This window comes from Mauremys reevesii, linkage group 7 (genome assembly GCF_016161935.1).
Source record: "Mauremys reevesii isolate NIE-2019 linkage group 7, ASM1616193v1, whole genome shotgun sequence".
In the NCBI taxonomy this organism is placed as follows: Eukaryota; Metazoa; Chordata; order Testudines; family Geoemydidae; genus Mauremys; species Mauremys reevesii.
The window spans coordinates 33,821,736-33,840,761 of record NC_052629.1 but is presented as its reverse complement, the minus strand read 5'-3'; the positions used below and the strand labels follow the sequence as shown (position 1 = coordinate 33,840,761).

The 19,026-nt window shown below is 43.2% G+C and overlaps 1 protein-coding gene across 3 annotated transcripts; it reads left to right on the top strand.

Moving 5' to 3' along the window:
• The first annotated feature begins 405 nt into the window (after positions 1-405).
• LOC120368647 (lysosomal acid lipase/cholesteryl ester hydrolase-like) lies at positions 406-5,774 on the top strand. Of its 3 annotated transcripts, XM_039480922.1 has the most exons (5): positions 406-527; positions 1,618-1,764; positions 1,908-1,979; positions 3,169-3,237; positions 5,393-5,774. In XM_039480922.1, the coding sequence occupies exons 1-5, from the start codon at positions 411-413 to the stop codon at positions 5,624-5,626; spliced, it is 639 nt and encodes a 212-aa protein (XP_039336856.1). In that variant the 5' UTR covers positions 406-410; the 3' UTR covers positions 5,627-5,774. The 3 variants fall into 3 exon arrangements, 1 of the variants encoding a protein (XP_039336856.1); XR_005582712.1 differs by lacking the exons at positions 406-527; positions 1,908-1,979; positions 3,169-3,237 and adding an exon at positions 673-741 and having other exon boundaries at positions 5,393-5,512; XR_005582713.1 differs by lacking the exons at positions 406-527; positions 1,908-1,979; positions 3,169-3,237 and adding an exon at positions 781-1,053 and having other exon boundaries at positions 5,393-5,512.
• The last annotated feature ends 13,252 nt before the right edge of the window (positions 5,775-19,026 follow it).

Genomic DNA, 19,026 nt, shown 5'->3' with positions numbered 1-19,026 from the left:
GAGGTGCCATTCTGACAGTTGTTTTTCTGACTATAATCACACTTTAAGGAAAACCTGAAGCCAGCAAAACTTTGTTCCAAAAAAATGTTTTATTAAGCAAGGCAAAGGCACTAAATTCCATTCAAATTACTTTCATCTGAAAGAAAGTTACAGACTGAAAGTATCGTCATCTCATCATCATACTTCAGTGGGGATTTTGCAATGTGTGGACCGCAAATGCAGCTAGGTAATGTTTACATTATAAACAGCTTGTGTTTTCAATTGACCCTTTAAAAATTCTCAACATTTCTGTTCTCCTTACAGTTCGTAAAATAGTTTTCACAAAATCTAAACTCCTGATGCTTGAACTCCTTGCAATAATAACTTGCACTTCTCTTTCTTCATTTTCAGCTTTCATAACATTTTCAACCATGCCCCGGCTGGCTCAAAGAATCAAAATGTGTTTTGCTTTAGCTCCTGTAGCCACACTTAAATATGCCCAAAGCCTGTTGACAAAGCTTGCATTACTTCCCGATGTAGTGATGAAGGTATGTGATTTTTTTTAGACAGAATATCTGTTAGCCGAAGTTTGTTGGACTTTTTTGGTGGGCATTCTAAAACCAGTTAGGACAGAACAGTTAAAATGAAGCGAGACATTCTAGAATTTCCAGAGATTTTACTGTGCAATTTGTACAAATGCTAAAACCAGTCACATAGCTTAATCCATAATCTGTGTTCACTGTGCCAAAATTTACCCATCAAGTATGTTATAGCAGAATTAGGGAACCAGTTAGAGGGATGGGCAGACTTCAGTGTCATGGGGGAATGTAAAAGTCTTGGACTGTTCAGAGAGTGTATGAATAAAAGGAGACATGAGAGGTTTATAAAATAGAAAATGGTGTTGCGGTAGTAACAAAGCATTGCCACTTAGCCCTTCTCCTAATACAAGAAAAGGGTAGCGTTCAGTAAAACTGAAGGGCAACAAATCTAAAACTCTAAAAGGAAAAAAGCTTAGTAGGGTTCAAAGGAGGATTAGGCATTTATATGGTTAATGAGTACATCCAGCTATACTAGGTAAGGTACAAAACAAGGGATTTTTGCCTTATTGCTTCAGGATATAAAACAACCTTGAGCTGCCAGGGATTGGAGGTGTCTTCCCTGAGTGGCGTGTTGTTCCATGATTCTCTATTTTAAGGATTCTAGTATCTCCCTCTGAAGTATGTGGTACTGCAGAGACCAGTAATTGTACTGGTTGAACCAGTGGCCTGATCTGGTATAGTAATGCCTATGTTCCTGTAGCTTGGCCAAAAGACGGAGGGAGAGTGTGGTAGTTTAGCTTTATCTGAAGGTTGTAAATACCAAGGAGGGAGAGGAATTACTTAAGTCTATCCAAGAGGTGTAAGTAGAAGGAAATAATTAAGGATTCGAAAATCTGAAGGAAAAATTCTTAACTGTGAGGACAATTGGAATGGCGAATAGTCTTCTACTTCCTAATCACCTGATTTATTTAAATGTGTATTGAACACAGAACTTGAATATACTGTAGCAGACATTCTTTGATTGGCAGATAGAAGGAAGGGCTGGTTTTATCTCCAATATCAGTAATTTTATTAAATATGAATCTTTGTAATTTTACAGACTGTAGTTGGCGCAAAAGAATTCATACGACAGAATTTTTTTGCTGACTTGTTTGCTGCTGAATTTTGCAGCCAGGGCACGTTATCAGAATTTTGTGGCGACCTCATGTTTGAGCTGTGTGGATTTAATGAGAAGAACTTAAATATGGTATGTCTAAATCTACAGTTGTTCCTCAGATATTTTTTTCAAAACAGATTTATCCTTGAAATTGCCTGCATTGATTTATGATAAATAGATAGATCCATTTCATGAGATGAAACTTGTTATGAAATATAAATGTTTCCTTATAGAGCCGAATATATGTGTATATAACACATGCCCCAGCTGGAACCTCTGTACAAAACATGATTCACTGGAAACAGGTAGAACTTCTGAAATATAAAGTGCCCTGCAATCATTATGTAACAATCGTACGTGATGTTTGAAAATTAATTTAGGGCCAGTCTCCTATTCTATTGTCCTAATTTATTCTCAGGTGCCAACAATTTAGCAATCAAGCTGGCATTGCCACATTGAAAGAACTAATCCCGCCTTAATCATACTTGTGTCTACCCTGGCTTAGTATATTCTGCAAGCAGAGAACTTGGCAGAGGCATGAACATATCTAAATACAGAGCAACCTCACAGGGCAGCTAGTTTCTTTTTCCCCTGCATAATGTACAAATTAGCTTGCAAGTTAGTACTCCGTGCCAGTCCCCACCCAGGATACATGGAAATATAATCAACACAATACCCTTTTTTGTCTCTATAAAAGAATGGTAGAGTAGACATGCCATTGTCACAGATCAGGGTAGCTGCACCGTATTCCCCCTCAGTGGTCCAGCAAGAGCACCCACTCTTAGGCTTGCAACTCACCAGCCATTGGCTTTCTTGAGTGGAAATCCACATTGTCACTTCCTTCTGACCTGGGTATGTCCAGGCTGCACAGTTCTCTGCCTTCGGTGTTATTCCCGGCAGAGGTAGATTGCCCAAGGACACCTGCTTGCTTTCTCTTCAGAAACGGTTAACAGGTGCAATTGCTACAGTTATCAGGTACCACATAGCACTTCCTATGCAAGCCTACTTTAGTCTTAAGGTAAAAACACTACACAGAAAACCTGTTAAAACAATAAAAGAACCTATATGCATGCTAATAAACTTACCAAACATCACCCTAATGTGGATTCTGCAGGAGCAGTCCTTCAACCCCACCCAGGGGATTCCTTGTGGTCACAAATTCATCTCAGTTTAAGCTCAGAACAAGCACTCAGTCTTACGTGACCTCAATAGGCCAAATCCTTCCAACTCTCCCCTAAGGATTGGGGCCTTCTATAGTCCAGCGATACTGTTAATTTGTTGGATCAGGGAGAACGTCCTGAGTCAGTCTAATCACAGTTTATTTGTCCTAAAATCCTTTCTTTGTTGGACCCTGGAGAATCCAGTTTGAACTAGATTATGCAAACCTCTGCAGGAGCTAGTTTCAAAGGCTAACTTTGGAGGGGCAAATTCAGTAACTATTTTTTCCCTTGTTTTAGTTAAAACATGTACATTTTATTTTAATTTTTACTCTCTGCGATTAAAAGTGATAAACTGAAAGCTTATGACTGGGGAATACCATCTAACAAAGTCCACTATGATCAGGTAAGGTAATTCTGATGTGAAAACATTTCAGTATTTTCACTTAAAAAAAACTGTAAAAAAGAGAGTGGGCATCATACTATCCCATTTGACAGCAAAAGCTATTGTAGCCAAGCAAAAGTTATGCTTTAAAAAAAAATTCCATATTAGGGGCCAAATTATGTTCTCATTTATACCAGTATAAATCCAGAGAAATTCCACTGAGTTTACTGACAGATTTATTTGGGCATAAGCTTTCCTGGGTAAAAACCCACTTCTTCAGATGCGTGGAGTGAAAATTACAGATGCAGGCATTATTATACTGACACATGAAGAGAAGGGAATTACCTCACAAGTGGAGAACCAGTGCTGACAGGGCCAACTCAATCATGGTGGATGTAGTCCACTCCCAATAACTGATGAGAGGGTGTCAATACCAGAAGAGGGAAAGTTGCTTCTGTAGTGAGCCAGCCACTCCCAGTCCCTATTCAAGCCCAAATTAATGATGTTAAATTTGCAAATGAATTTTTAGTTCTGCAGTTTCTCTTTGAAGTCTGTTTCTGAAGTTCAAGTTTTTTTTGTTCAAGTATGGCTACTTTTAAATCAGTTGTAGAATGTCCAGGAAGATTGAAGTGTTCTCCTACTGGCTTTTGTATGTTACCATTCCTGATGTCCGATTTGTGTCCATTTATTCTTTTACATAGAAACTGTCCGGTTTGGCCAATGTACATGGCAGAGGGGCATTGCTGGCACATGATGGCATATATCACATTAGTAGATATGCAGGTGAATGAGTCCCTGATGGTGTGGCTGATGTGGTTGGGTCCTCTGATGGTGTCGCTATAGTAGATATGTGGGCAGAGAGTAGGCAACGATATGCAGACAGAGTAGGCAACAGGCTTTGTTACAAGGATTGGTTCCTGGGTTAGTGTTTCTGTGGTGTGGTGTGGTGTGAAGTTGCATGATAAGATTCAGAAGCAAATCTTTGGTTTCCACTAGCAAGAGGCATAGCACCTCTTCAGTGAGAGCTGAGTTTTTAACTGGAAGAAATGCAGTTGAGATGTTGCCTGGAAGTTCAGCAGTTTGCTTTGAAGACTCACCTGATGGAAAAATATTGTGGTGATGAATCAACATAGCCCTCTACTAGATACTTTAAATATATCTTACTTGAATATCTCACCCTTACTTCCAAACATTTTACAATCATAATAATAAGAGGTGTTCAGGTAAAATGTAAAGAAGGCTTGTCTACATGGAGCAGTAAAGTGGACTATGCAGGTGTGATTTCTAAACAGGGGCAGCTCCAGGCACCAGCACGCCAAGCGTGTGCCTGGGGCGGCAAGCCATGGGGGGCGCTCTGCTGGTCGCCGCGAGGGCGGCAGGCAGGTTGCCTTCAGCAGCATGCCTGCGGAGGGTCCGCTGGTCCCGTGGCTTCGGCAGACTTCCCGCAGGTGTGCCGCAGAATCCGCAGGACCGGGGACCTCCCGCAGGCAAGCCGCTGAAGGCAGCCTGCCTGCCTGCCATGCTTGGGGCGGCAAAATACCTAGAGCTGCCCTGTTTCTAAAGCACACAAACAAGTAGCAGATTAATTGGTCCATGTAGATCCTGCTGGTGTGAACTAAAAGTTCTCAGTGCACTAGGGAACTTTTTAGTGCACATCAGCAGGGTCTACATGGACCAATTAATGAGCAACATGTTAGTGCACTTTAGAAATCACACTCTGAACATCTGTATTATTGCTATGTGAGTTTTTTTCTTTTGTTTTTATCTTGTCTAAGTATCCTGAAGTCTCTCACCTGCTGTATGATTGTGCCTTTGAAAATGTCCTCTATATGTGGCAGCAGACTGGGATAGTGGAGGTTTCAGTGTGAGATTTAGGTGTAACTTCTGAGGTCATTTAAAATTCTGTAACATATTGATAAGAATGCATTCTTTCAGAGCCAGAAATTGATGAAACTCATGCGAGAGAACTCATTTTGAGCTCTCTCTATATTATCATCAAAATTGTGATATTTAAGTTTAATTTGAACTAGTAATTTCTCTTCTTTCAAGAATGACAGTAAATTATAAAGTTCTTTGTTTAAAATAGTCTTCTAGTAATGTGTAACTGATTGTTCATTGCATTCCAATCCAAACTTGTTTTCTTTTGTGAAATCTTTTTGTTTGTTTGTTTTTAAAGGATACTCCACCCATATGCAATGTGACAGACGTGCAAGTCCCAACTGCAATGTGGAGTGGTGGAAATGACTGGCTCGCTGACCCTACGGATGTTGACCTTTTGCTCCCACAAGTCACTAACCTGGTTTACCCCAAGGTGATTCCTGAGTGGAACCATCTGGATTTCATCTGGGGCCTTGATGCACCTGAGCGCTTGTATAATGAAATCCTCGACTTGATGAGGAAGAATACATAAAAATGTGGCTTTGGGATCAAGTATTATATTAATTTCTGTTGATATCTGTCTTATTTGGTTTTTAATGAATTACAAAACTCTTATATGTAACAATCTATACTTGATGAATTTACTTTACTTTAATAAAATTTTCTTTAATGAACTTCAGTATTAGGGGAGCAGCACAAATGTATCCAAAGAAGGGAAATATTGAGTTGCAATATACAATGCATATGCTATGCTGTAAAAATGTAAATCCTTTGTTTTTCTAATGTGCCAAGCTTTAGAAATAAAGCATATCATGGGTAGGCATGAAGATCTGGTTCCAAGATAATTTATTTACGCTCGTGTCTAGATGACCTTTTCTATAAAATTTAATTGAGGGCCTGGGAGACAACTGATAAATATGGCTAGACAGGCCATCACAATGGTCCCAATTCACACTTGGTTTACTTTGAGTATATGCATCATTCCATTGACATTAGTGGAGCTACACTGACCTAATGCAGCCAATGATCTAGACTAGAGATTTTATTTCATCACCCCAATCATCTGACTAGGGTCAGTCCTTACTGCTGTCACAGGACTGAGGTCATGAACTGACCCTAATGTTACTAATACAGACCACAAAGAGGTGGCATATGTTTGTTGAATGAGAGTGCAGGGGAAAGGTTGGGTTATTTTGAGGATTGTTCTACATATGCAAAATTAAACAAATTTCTATATCTGTTGTATGTTATCTCTGTTTACAGACCTTTGCATTCAGCACAAATAGAGCTTAAATATTCAAATTCTAGATATGTTCTTTTTTCTTTCAAATAGAGGATCAGAAAGGAAGAATCTGATACAATGAATCTGGAAATACAGATATAGGAAAGTATCAGAGGGGTAGCCGTGTTAGTCACCGGACTCCTCGTCTTTGTAGATATAGGAAAGACAATCTGACCCTTACAAGATTTTACTATCTAATTTTTAAATTCAATGTGAAAAGAGATTTAGAATATTAACATGTGGCCTATATTTTTAGGTATATGTCCATAGAGTGTGGTGGTAGGGCTGATTAGTTCAATCTTAACTCTTCATTTTCTAACTCTCTGGAGTTTATATTTCTCAGACTAAACTCCCAGAAATCCAGGGTGGCAGACTTGCACTCTCTACAGGGAGGAACCTGCCAGTATTACTTTTCACAGGGTCCTGGGCTGGGAGCTGGTGGACTGGGAGTGCATTGGTCCCCTTACCATACCCCACTTAAGGGCAAAAGCCCAGATGCAGGAGGAAGATCCTAACAGTCTGGGGTCAGGGATCTGGCACCACTTCTGAAACACCATCTGCTTCTGAGAGAGAAAGAGACACAGAGCGGAGGACAGGCGGACTAACCAGTACGCTACCTAGCTCCCCGAGGGCCCTATCACAATAGGTTAATGACCACTTAAGTTCGATTTTGATAAGATCACAAAGAAACTTTCCTGAAGGCAGTTTGCATGTTTAAAAATTCATTCTTCCAAGATACAACAAACTAGACACTCTTTGTAGGTGTATGTCAGTGAAACGAAGACAATCCACCCCACCAACCACCTCAGCCTGGACCAGTCCACACAAGAGATCCACTTCCTGGACACTACAGTGCTAATACATGATGGCCACATAAACACCACCCTATACCGGAAACCTATTGACCACTATACTTACCTACATGCCTCCAACTTTCATCCAGACCACACTACTTAATCCATTGTCTACAGGCAAGCTCTACGATACCCTCGCATTTGCTCCAACCCCTCAGACAGAGACAAACACCTACAAGATCTCTATCAAATGTTCTTACAACTACAATACACACCTGCTGAAGTGAAGAAACAGATTGACAGAGCCAGAAGAGTACCCAGAAGTCACCTACTACAGGACAGGCCCAACAAAGAAAGTAACAGAATGCCACTAGTCATCACCTTCAGCCCCCAACTAAAACCTCTCCAGTGCATCATCAAGGATCTACAACAAGAGCGGACAAGAGCGATTGTATTATGTTGGCCATTCACAGGGCACATCTACTGGTATGTTGATGAATACAGCTTGATGTAGGTTAAGGTTCCAATCCTGCCAGCACTCATGCATGCTAATAGCTTTATTTCAGTGGATTATACAGATATAAAGTTGCCCAAAGCCTTCCCAATCGAGCTGGTCAAATTCTTCATTGTAATTTAATTATCCAATGAATTGAGTTTTTGTTTAATCTATTTGTCAAGTAGTTTGTGCAGCCAAATTTCAATCTATAGTGAACTATTCACTTTGTTTTTGTGATACGTGACATGTCTTCTAAATTGCTAGATCTTGTTCAAGACTATATATAGCATATTTTACTTTAGTTTTAAAACCATTGAGTGACTCAAGCACAAAAAAAATCTTAGTTGACCTTTCTTCAGCATATAATAGTTTGCACTATGGATTAGTCCCAAAATTGTACTTCAAGGTCCCAAACAAGAAACTTCTAGATTTTATTATGCCCTATTGAAGTCAATGGGAGTTGTGCTATGGAGCTTTATGGGGCTGGGATTTCATCCTCTTTGTTTCCCAATGCATAATCCGTCAATCTCTGCTTGCTTCCAATCCCTTCATTTCAGCTTTTTGGCCTCCAGTCAAAGTTCTCACTTCTTAAACTGGAAGAACAAACAGGATTTATTAGAAAATTTGCTCTCATCAATGCAGCCTTCACATGTATCTGCCTGTCAGTGTTACACTCACAGACCAGGCATGGTTTTAAACCTGAAGGGTTTATGAAACAAGCAAACACAGCTTGCACAAGCCCCAGTGCTGCTGAGTCTCTCTGGAGCACACCAACCTCTCCTGGGACCACACCCTGTTACCAGCTGTGTCCCCCTTGGCCTCTTCAGCAGACCTCCTTAAAGGGACAGGACACAGGTAACTATAACTCCAGCATTCTGTTATGACTGCAACATTAGCAGTTATTTTCAGAGTGAGTCTGAGTTATCAGTTAGTTTCACTTAGAACATTTAATTAAGCAAAAGAGCTGTTTTCAGACCAATCTAGGGAATTCTGAGAGGAGAAAGATGTTCCTAAAAATCTTTTATTTGGGGTGCAAAGTGGATGTTCAGTTGGGCAGTTTGGAGTCAAATACTGAGAGAAAATTTGTCTGTGTGTCACTGACATACATTGAAAGGAACTGGTCTCATCAGCCGTTCCCAGTTTCAGGCCCCAATCCCACTGAATAAGGGTCAACAATGTAATGCAGTTGTGAAAAAAGCTAATATCATTCAGGGGTGTATTAACATGAACGTCATATGTAAGACATGGGGGGTAATTGTCCCAGTCTGCTCGGCCCTGGTGAGGCCTGTGCTGGAGTACTGTTCCAATTCTGGGCACCGCACTTTAGGAAAGATGTGGACAAATTGGAGAGGGTCTGGAGGAGAGCAACAAAACATGATGAAAGTTTTAGACAACCTGACCTCTGGAGAAAGTTTAATACAACTGGGCATATTTAGTTTAGGAAAAGAAAATTGAGGGTGGATGACCTGATAACACTCTTCAGATATGTTAAGGGCTATTATAAAGAGGATGGTGATCAATTGTTCTTCATGCCCACTGAAGGGAGGGCAAGATGTAACGGGCTTAATCTGCAGCAAGGGAGATTTAGGAGAGAGGTTAGGAAAAAACCTCTGTACTATATGGGTAGCTAAACTTTGGAATAGGCTTTCAAAAGGAAGTTGTGGAATCCCCATTGGAGATATTTAAGAACAGGTTGGACAAATGTCTATCAGGGATGGTCTAGGTTTAGTTTGTCTTACCTTGGTACAGGGGGGCTGGACTTTGACATCCCAAAGTTCCTTCCAGACCTACATTTCTGAGTCTATGATCCTGAATGGAGTTCATCCCGCACACTGAGCCCCATTGAGTTCAACCCACCTGCATGGAGCTCATTACGGGAATGGGGCCTTAGTGAAATATTCAAATGCTCTGAGGACATTACTGGTGCTTAACATATAATAGACTTTCTGAGTTTGAACCAAGAAGAAAGCAACTAAGAAATTAAATAACTAGCTGCAATGTGATGTATCAGAGTATCGAGTTCCCAGCATCCACCTGTTTCCCGGCCCATACCCCAAGCTAAGGGTACCTCTGTGTCACTATGCAATGCAGAGGCTGTTAGGAATACAAGAAACTGCTATTATCATCCTGGATTGCTGGTCCCTCACCACAACTCCTAGACTTACAGCTCATCCTGTGCATTTGGGATGCAGAGGGCAATGCCTTCTGTGCAGGAGCTGGGTGTGGGTTTCTTGGGCCACTGGAAATAACCTATCCCCATCTCTGAGGGGATCACTCCAGGAGCACACTAATGAACCTTGCCTGATTCCTGCCACAGGAAGGAACTGCATCAAAGGGGTTTCCAGGCAGGGATTTCTATCCTGGCAGGACAATGTGGAAGCAATAAAGAACTCAAGGTTTTTTAAACAAGAGCTTAGTCAGTTCTTCTTTGAGAGCTTGCTCATGTCAATTCCATTTTAAGTGTGTTTGTGTGTGTGCATGCACAGTTGTTGGAGATTTTCGTCCTAGAGGTATCTGTCGGGTCGGCTTTTGTGCCCTCTGGAATAGGGCACTCACGAGGTGGAATATCAGGTACCACCAGCCCCAGGCCATCTCAGTTCCTTCTTACCACCTGTTATAGTTGGTTGGAGCACCTTGCCTTGTCTCGCAAGACCACTATTAGTTTCTTCATAACTTTTCTCATGTACTTCATTCTACTGGTTGTTGTATATAGTTCAGATTAATTAGTTGATAGTGTTAAGTTAGTTATAGAGTCCTGGTTGGGATTTTGCCCCGAGCGAGGCATGCTTCACTCTCCCAGCTTCAAGTCATGTTTGGCATGCAGCAGGCCGATGCCGATAAATGATCCGCATGACAATTGTCTCAAGTGTCTGGGGGAAAGCCACGGAAAAGACTGGTGCCGCATCTGTAAAAACTTTCTCCCTCAGACTCAGAAGGAGCAAGATATTCCCTTGCGGGCCCTCCTGATGGAGACTGCTCTTCATCCCGAGTTGGAGCCCTCCATCACAGAACCCATACCGTATACATCGGCTTCGGTGCACAGTGCACCACTGATACCGCACTTGGCCTGGCACTGCTCCCTTTCGCTGGTGCCAGAAGAAGAAGAGTCCCTCGGTACTGAAGGACAGGGCCCACAGGCAAAGGACCTGTGTCAGGACATGCGCCTGCTTCAGGGCTTCATGGGAGTACCACAGAAGTCAGACCTCCCAGGCTGGCCAGGGACCCACCTTCCACTCTGGGCACTGACAAGGGCTCCCAGACTATTGTGGGGCCTTCAGTACCTGATGCGGTCCCGTCGGCTAAGGAGCAGAGCTGGCCGGCTCCACAGGTCCCACGCCAGGTGGCTGAAGACAAGTGGCTCCGCCTCCATCACCGAAGGGCATGCCCACTAGAGGGCAGCAGCATAGACTGGCTGAACTCCCCTGGTCGCCGGACCATAGGTGTTGCTGTTGCTGTGACCTTGGATCCTGGCACTACACCCCAGGAAACCTAGATCGCCAGAGAGATCCCCACTTACTAGGCGTGGGACTCTGGACTCGAGGCACCGTTCCCCATACCGCTGGTAGTCTGACTGCAGGTTGCCAAGGCACCAGTCACCTTCTCCCAGGCGGTCACCGAGATGCCGGTCGCGGTCCTGGAGGGGTCATTCAGGATCTCTACATTGATCTTGTTTGCCCCAGTACTGTTCCTCGGGCAGGCAGCGCTACTCCCTCTCACCCTGCCACTTGACAACCAAGGTTAGCAAACAGACCCAGGCCTCAATGGCTTGCAATGGTCTCTGGAGGGACAGTGTTTGGGGGTCGGATGGCGATTTCAGTCTGCTGTCAAGAAGGGAGACTGAGGTGGCACTTGCCATGGTACCGGTGCAACAGGATCAGTAGCACCCCCCCATTGGCCATACTGGAATCCATGCGGGGTATCAGTGATGCCTGTTCAATACTCCCAGCCCTCCCTGGCCACATCAGACAAGCCGGTTGTGACACCACAATCAGAGCGCGGTACCAAAGGTGAGGCTGAGGTGGCGCACTGTACCCTGGCACTGAGGGAACCCTCCTCCATGAAAGAAGGGGATGACACCCTCCTGCAGGTGGTGCAGTCCTCGTCATCGTCCCCAGATGAGGCGGTGTCCGGGCCATCCCACCCTAGTAGCCCCATGGACAACTTTAAGGAGCATCAGGCCCTCCTTAAACGGGTGGCTGAGAACTTTGGCCTGCAAATTGAGGAGGTTGCTGAGGAGGCTGATGACCTCTTCAATGTCATATTTAGATTACCTCCTGCATCTCAAGCTCCAGGGCTTGTCCTGCTCTTCAATCAAGTTCCATCTCGTGGCCATCTCAGCTTTCCACCTGCTGGTCTGCGATAGGTCGGTTTTCGCTCAGAATATCATGGCCAGATTCCTTAAGGGCCTGGAGTGCCTCTACCTGCATGTCAGGGATCCCATGCCTGTCATGGCTCACAGCTCCCTCCTTTGAGCCTCTGGCTTCCTGATCTCTCCTTCTCCTCTCCTGGAAAGTCACGTTCTTGGTAGTGGTGATGTTGGCCCACCAAGTGTCTGAAATTTGGGCTTTCACCTCAGAATCGCCTTACACGGTCTTCTACAGGGAAAAAGTCCAGCTAAGACCACACCTGGGCTTTCTCCCCAAGGTAGTCTCTCAGTTTCATTCGAGCCAAGACATTTACTCACAGGTCTTTCCAAAGCTGCATAAGTTAGAGGGGGAGCATCGGAGGAGGCCTTTGACCTTCTACATTGACAGGACCAAGCTGTTTCGTAAGTCCATGCAGTTATTTGTCGCGGTGGCTGACAGGATGAAGGGTTGTCCTGTATCCGCTCAAAGGATTTCCTCTTGGATCACAGCCTGCATTCGCTTCTGCTATGATCAAGCGAAGGTGTGACCCCCGGCGATTTTCACCGCCCACTCTACCAGGGCACAGACCTCTTTGGCAGCCTTTCTGGCCCAAGCGTCTATCCAGGACATCTGTAGGGCGGCCACTTGGTCATCCGTCCATACCTTTATTTCCCATTATGCATTTACTCAGCAGGCCCGGGACGATGCTGGCTTTCATAGGGCAGTACAGCAAGCCGCTAAGCTGTGACCTCTGAGCCCACCTCCCTAGATACTGCTTGCGCGTCACCTAAAATGGAATCAACATGAGCAAGCACTCGAAGAAGAAAAAACAGTTACCTACCTTTTCATAACTGTTGTTCTTCGAGATGTGTTGCTTGTGTCTGTTGCATTACCCACCCTCGTGCCCCTCTGTTGGAGTTGCCGGCAAGAAGGAACCAAAAGGGTGTGGAGTGGTGGCGCCTGATATATCGCTGCATGAGTGCACCACTCCAGAGGGCACCACAGCCAGCGCTACAGATACTGCTAAGGCAGAAAGCTCCAACAACTGTACACGTGGGCACACACACCCCTAAATTGGAATGGACATGAGCAACACATCTTGAAGAACAGTTATGAAAGGTAAGTGACCATTTTTTTTCTTTATACCTGCTTGGCATGTAAAGGCTGTGATGAGGAAAGACTAATCCCTATGTAGCAAAGATGAAAACTCCTGAGTGAACTAATTCTCTACAGTTGAGGCCTTAGGGTCTGACAATTAGCCAATTTCTGCAAATTGGTTTGGAGCTTTGGGTTCCACAACTGGTTTGTTTTTCATATGACACAGCAAAAGCTGTTGACTTGGTCAACTTTGTTTTTAGAAAAGGAACATCTTGAAGTGCCACCTGAGTCTATGGACCAGCTAATCTGGAATAATCCAGGGGTGGGGTGACACCACAGGAAGGTTGAAATCACACTTCAAGCTGATGGTATTGTGCTGTTCCTATCATCTCACCAACTCTCTATCTTCTTCTGAAGACCCTACAGGACTATGTTTGTTTTTCCCGATATAAAATTAATTCAGAAAAGTCATAGATTTTTTTTCTGGTTTAATGTCCTCCATGTATACCATGTGACTCCTCTCTTTGTCAAGTTGTACGAAAATTGTAGTGGCAAAAATGTGGAGTATAGTCAAGGTTCCATGAACATCTTATTTCCAAATGATCTTGAAAAAATTTCCAAACACTGTCTGATCATAAATGCATTCCAGGTTTTTTCATGAGTATATTGGCATTTGAGCATGAGCCTGCACCAGCAAATGTCCAGTGGGCAGTTAACCAAATTCTGCAAGGATGCAGCTTTACCACAGTATTCTGATGGATGGGTTGAGTGAGGAGGACTGTTTGAAATAAATTCCTGATGTGTTAGTGAACAACTATTTGAGAGTAAAAGTGAAAGTAAAAGTAACACATCAGAGGCTATCATCCAGGAGAACCTGAAGTCTCTCCCAAAGTGTCTTTTTTGTGAACCAGTGATTCTGACAATGTTGCTGGTGATAAGAATAGTTCAGCGTGGCAAGGGATTAATTTATCAAAGCCAAAGCTAATAGGGAATGAAAATGTCAGTAATATTGAATTGCACTTTCAGATTTCTACTGCCTCCCTGCAAAAATATTATTGAGATGTTATCTATCACTTGCGCACACACAGGCAGAACAAAGAAAAATATCATAGCCTAATAAATTATCAACCCAGCAAAGGATTAAACCATGCTGTCTTATTGTGTGTTAATGTTGTAGGCTTGTAGACGAGTGGACTCACCCCTGCGGCGCCTCCTGCTGATGACTCCTGGGAATTAGCTCATTCCAGCTCTGGAGTGCCCTCTGCAGGCTGGTGATCCGCCTGTCCTCTGGCCCCCATGTCCCTTTTACATGGGGGTGCTGCCCCTGGCAGTAACCCCTTTCTCTCAGGGTCTCCCCTCCCCAGGAAACCCCCACCCACTATCCCCACCTCGCCTCAGTATATGGCTACTGCCAGTCATTGTCTAGCCCCTGCACCCTGGGGCAGACTGCAGTATCAGCCACTCATCATTGGCAAGGCTGGGTTTGGACCTGCTGCTTTGGCCTACCCCTGGGCTGCCCTCTGCAACCCCTAGTACTCATTGGCCTTCTGCTAGGCCGCAGCCTGGGGCTTTCCAGGCTAGAGCTCTCCAGCTCCTCAGCCTGTCCCCAGCCTGCTTCACTCAGGTACTTTGTCTCTAGCTCTCTGCAGCCAGGCCCTTCTCCCTCTACAGGCAGAGAGAGAGACTGCCAGGGCCTCTGGCTCGCAGCTTCTTATAGGGGCCAGCTGGGCCCGATTGGGACCTGGCCACAGCTGAGCCTACTTTCCCCAATCAGCCCAAGCTTCTTGCCCCAGCCACAGCCCTCTCCTGGGTTGTTTTAAGCCCTTCAGGGCAGGAGCAGGGGACCACCCTGCTACAAGGCTAATACCCTGTTAACAACAATTTAAGTTATTCTATATGATCGATGAATACAGAATTTAGGTGAATATTTCATACTGAATTTGCTGGCAACTCCTGACTTCAAGTCTACATTTTACTTTCAAGTTTAGGGTGACTTTTTTTTTTTTAAGACAGCAGATCACAACCAGTCAGTATTATGTCTGTGTTAGTAAAGAGCAGAGATATAATTGCCATGCATTTCCTTTACTGTTAACGTAATTGCCAGAGTCCATCTACTTTGTGATATGTACCTTTAACTTTCCAGGGTGCCTAGAGCTTGGGATGGGTGCTCCTCTAAGGAAAGTATAAGTCCGAGTAAATATATCCAATGCTAAAAATCAGGCCAAAGAGAGAAGGGGGAGGGGTAGAATTAATAAATGACTCTTCAAGGCAACTTCTGATTGGAGAGCAAGAAGTATGAGATATTCTGATGTGGCAGATATCTGCCCCCTCATGCTGCTTTTTAACGCTGTGGCCATCAGAGTTGCCACTGTTCAGACATCTGGATCCACTTGGTGCAGCAGAAGGACTCCAGTGGGTAACTCTTTTTCTTAATTTAACTCTGACTGAGATTTGTATTTAACTACTTTTGTAATGAAATATTTTGGTTGCTTTTTCTCTGAGCGAGGAGGGTATACAGGAGATATCTACTGAGGTTGAGCTCCCTGAAAATCATCAGAAAATCCATAATTATGGTCAGTACAAGGTGGGTTAAACCTTTCACTGTTTTAAAAAGTGCATGGTCTGGGAGTGACTTTTAATAGAATATTAATTTGCTTGGAAGACCTGTGCGGATCAGGTACTTTTGAACTGCCTTAGGGGAGAATCTTTCTGGAGTGTATCTCATAAATTATTTCACATTAAGGTCTATATTTCAGCATTAAAACAGATCCCATGTTATGGGGTGATACAGAAACTATTGAGATGGGGGGGACAGATTCATTGTTGCCATATGGAGTAGCAGGAGGACAGAAAACAAAGAGACACATCAAGGCATTTGCAGCAGGGCTGTGAATTAGGGACCTCAGTGGGTAAAATAAATAAAGTTCTTAAGACGTGTACGCTTGAAGCAAAGGAAGTGTTCCTTTGGGAATTAAAATGCATCTTCATATAAAGTTCACTTCACAATTCTCTAGCCACGTTTCTAACACAAATGAAATACTGCAGATTTTTTCTCTGGTCTCTCAAGTATTGTTTTACAGCATTTATTGCTGTGCAGAATCTCTGAAGCCACATCTCGAAACTGACTAGAACTACAATATCTGAGCGTATTAAATGTTACCTCCAAATAACTATATAAAAAAATAAGGTTGCAAAGTCATGCATTTATAACTTTGGAAATACCAGACTTCAGGTTGCCTGTGCAACCTCAATTCAGCTCCATAGCATATATGTATTATACAGTCAAAAATGTACACATTCACATGATTTGTTCCACAAGAAAAATGAAATATGGACAAAGCTATTTTTCCTTAATCTCATTCGCCGGAATAGCTGGACGGTTTTAGATGATACTTTCCAATACAATGCAACATGAGGTAGATGTGTGGCATGGTAAATTTATTTGGAGACAGTTAAAGTTTGGCAGAGGCATACACAACTCAAAACAAGCTCTTAAAATGGAAAATATCAGAGAACTTTAGCTACAGGCAGCATTATCAGCTCCATGTATAATATTGGGAATAACTTCAATTGTTTTCCTCGGGAAGCTTCAGATGATTCTAAATACTGTATTTTTGACCATCTTAAAAAAGACATTTGATAGGGAGGCGCTATCCTGAAATTTTCATTCCCTTCTATCTTAGTCTATATGGTTGGATTAGAGCAAAGGACTAGAGAGACTGAACACTGGAGTGATTTCAAATATTTGCATTTCATCTTTGTGCCAAATCAATCCTGATTTACGCCTCACTGTCTTATCTAGACTTTTATAAACAGTTTATAAAAAGTTTAGGGTAAATTGAAAAGTTCACTTGATTTTTTTTTCTTCTTAGTTAATATTTTATTACTTGCAAAAAACAATATGTAGTTACAACGTATCAACATTAATACAGACCTACACAAAGATGTGGAATCAGTGCTTACTTTGTGCTGGCTGAGCCCCGGCAACTCCAGGCTTTGCAGTTCATAGCCCCAGCTTCTCTGGGCTTGATGCATCAGTTATGAAAGTAGAAAAATTGCTTGTGTTCTGGCACCCAATTGCTCAAGCCCTGGCACCTCTTTCATTATGAATTAAGCTGTGTGTGGAATATGCAGCTGTTGTTGATGAAAAAGACATTCAGCGAAACTACTGTTAAGCGAGTGAATATAACTATTCCAGAATGAGTATGTTTCAACAAAATGTTTTTTGTAGGAAAATGCCAATTTGTCACAAATGAAACATTTTGCAGAAATATCAGTTGTGTGGAAATTTTATCAAGGCTGTTTCCTGGGTCCAGGATGGAATTTCAAGAGGCAGAGTGAGGATATTGGGAAGATCAAGACTATAACAGGGTTCAAAATAGAACTAGATAAACTCATGGAGGATATTGGTCATCAATGGCTATTGGTAGGGCCCTATCAAATTCATGGTCTATTTTGGTCAGTTTCACAGTCAGAGGATTTAAAAAATGGTAAATTTCATGATTTCAGATATTTAAATTTGAAATTTCATGGTATTGTAATTGCAGGGGTCCTGATCCATAAAGGAGTTGTGTGTGTGTGTGTGGGGGGGATTGTGGTACTGCTACTCTTACTTCTGTGCTGCTGCTGGCAGCAGTGTTGCCTTCGGAGCTGAGCAGCTGAAGAGTGGCGACTACTGGCTGGGAACCCAGCTCTGAAGGCAGAGCCACCAGCCAGCACCAGTGCAGAAGTAAGGGTAGCATGGTATGGTCTGCCACCCAGCTCTGAAGTCAGCGCAGAAGTAAGGGTGGTAATACCTTCACTTCCTAAAATAACCTTGTGACCCTTCTGCAATGCTCTTTTGGGTCAGGACCCCCAAATTGAGAAATGCTGGTCTCCCCCTGTATAGGGTAAAAGCACACAAAAGACCACATTTCAAAGCGGAGAGATCAGATTTCATGGTCTGTGATGTGTTTTTCATGGCTGTGAATTTGGTAGGGCCCTAACTATTAGGCAGGATGGGCAGGGATGGTGTCCCTAGCCTCTGTTTGCCAGGAGCTGGGAATAGGCGACAGGGAATCAATCACTTCACTCCCTCTGGGGCACCTGCCATTGGCCACTGTGTAGAGGACAGGATACTGGGCTAAATGGACCTTTGGTATGATCTAATCTGGCCATCTTATGTTCTTATGGAGACCCCTTATCCCAAAATCAGGCAGAATAGATAGCTGAATCTGGGTCTCTCATCTCCTTGGTGTGTGTGCCCTAATCTCTGGGCTACTAACTATTCTGGCTCAATATCTTTCTTGTGTTCTCATTCAGTTTCAAAGGGTCCCTGTTTTGTTTCTATCTAGATTTTTTTTTTTTTTGAGATTTCAATTGATCACAAAATGGAATGTTTGTTTTCTGGTCAGCCCTGCTGCATACCCTTAAATAACAGTAAGCAACAAGATGAGTACTATAAGAGTACTCAGTTTGCAAGTGTTTAATATTATTTACATTTTACCAATCCTCCAGACTTTTCTATTCTCTTCTGTTCTGGTTCTTATACCACCCTCAGTTCCATAGTATCTGCATGTCTCTCAGGAATGTGTTAAGCACCGTGACTAGCACTTATGTGTGATTCTTTTCTCCTGAGTGAGAAAATTTCATGAGTAATTTTTTTGGTTTGGTTTTTTGGTTTGATTTATTGTATGCCTCCCCTGCTCTGTCAGGAATCACAGCCTGCAGCATAGCTAGTTTCCAGGCAACTTAAAAAGCACAGCTGTCCTGAAGCAGGTTGCCTGACTGGCTACACCACCTGATTGGCTGGAAAGGCCACCAGGTAAGCTCTTAAGCCAGCAGCAACTCGCTGGCTTCAAAATGCTCACACCTGTCAGTGTGACTCCTCCTGTGTTGCCTTCTTCCTGTTGCTCCTGTCTTGCACTCAGCCTCGTC

Coding starts and splice junctions, on each gene's coding strand:
- LOC120368647 (XM_039480922.1), top strand. CDS start 411: ATGCCCCGGCTGGCTCAAAGAATCAAAATGTGTTTTGCTTTAGCTCCT. Junction 528..1,617: donor TTCCCGATGTAGTGATGAAG/GTATGTGATTTT, acceptor GTAATTTTACAG/ACTGTAGTTGGCGCAAAAGA. Junction 3,238..5,392: donor ACAAAGTCCACTATGATCAG/GTAAGGTAATTC, acceptor TTGTTTTTAAAG/GATACTCCACCCATATGCAA.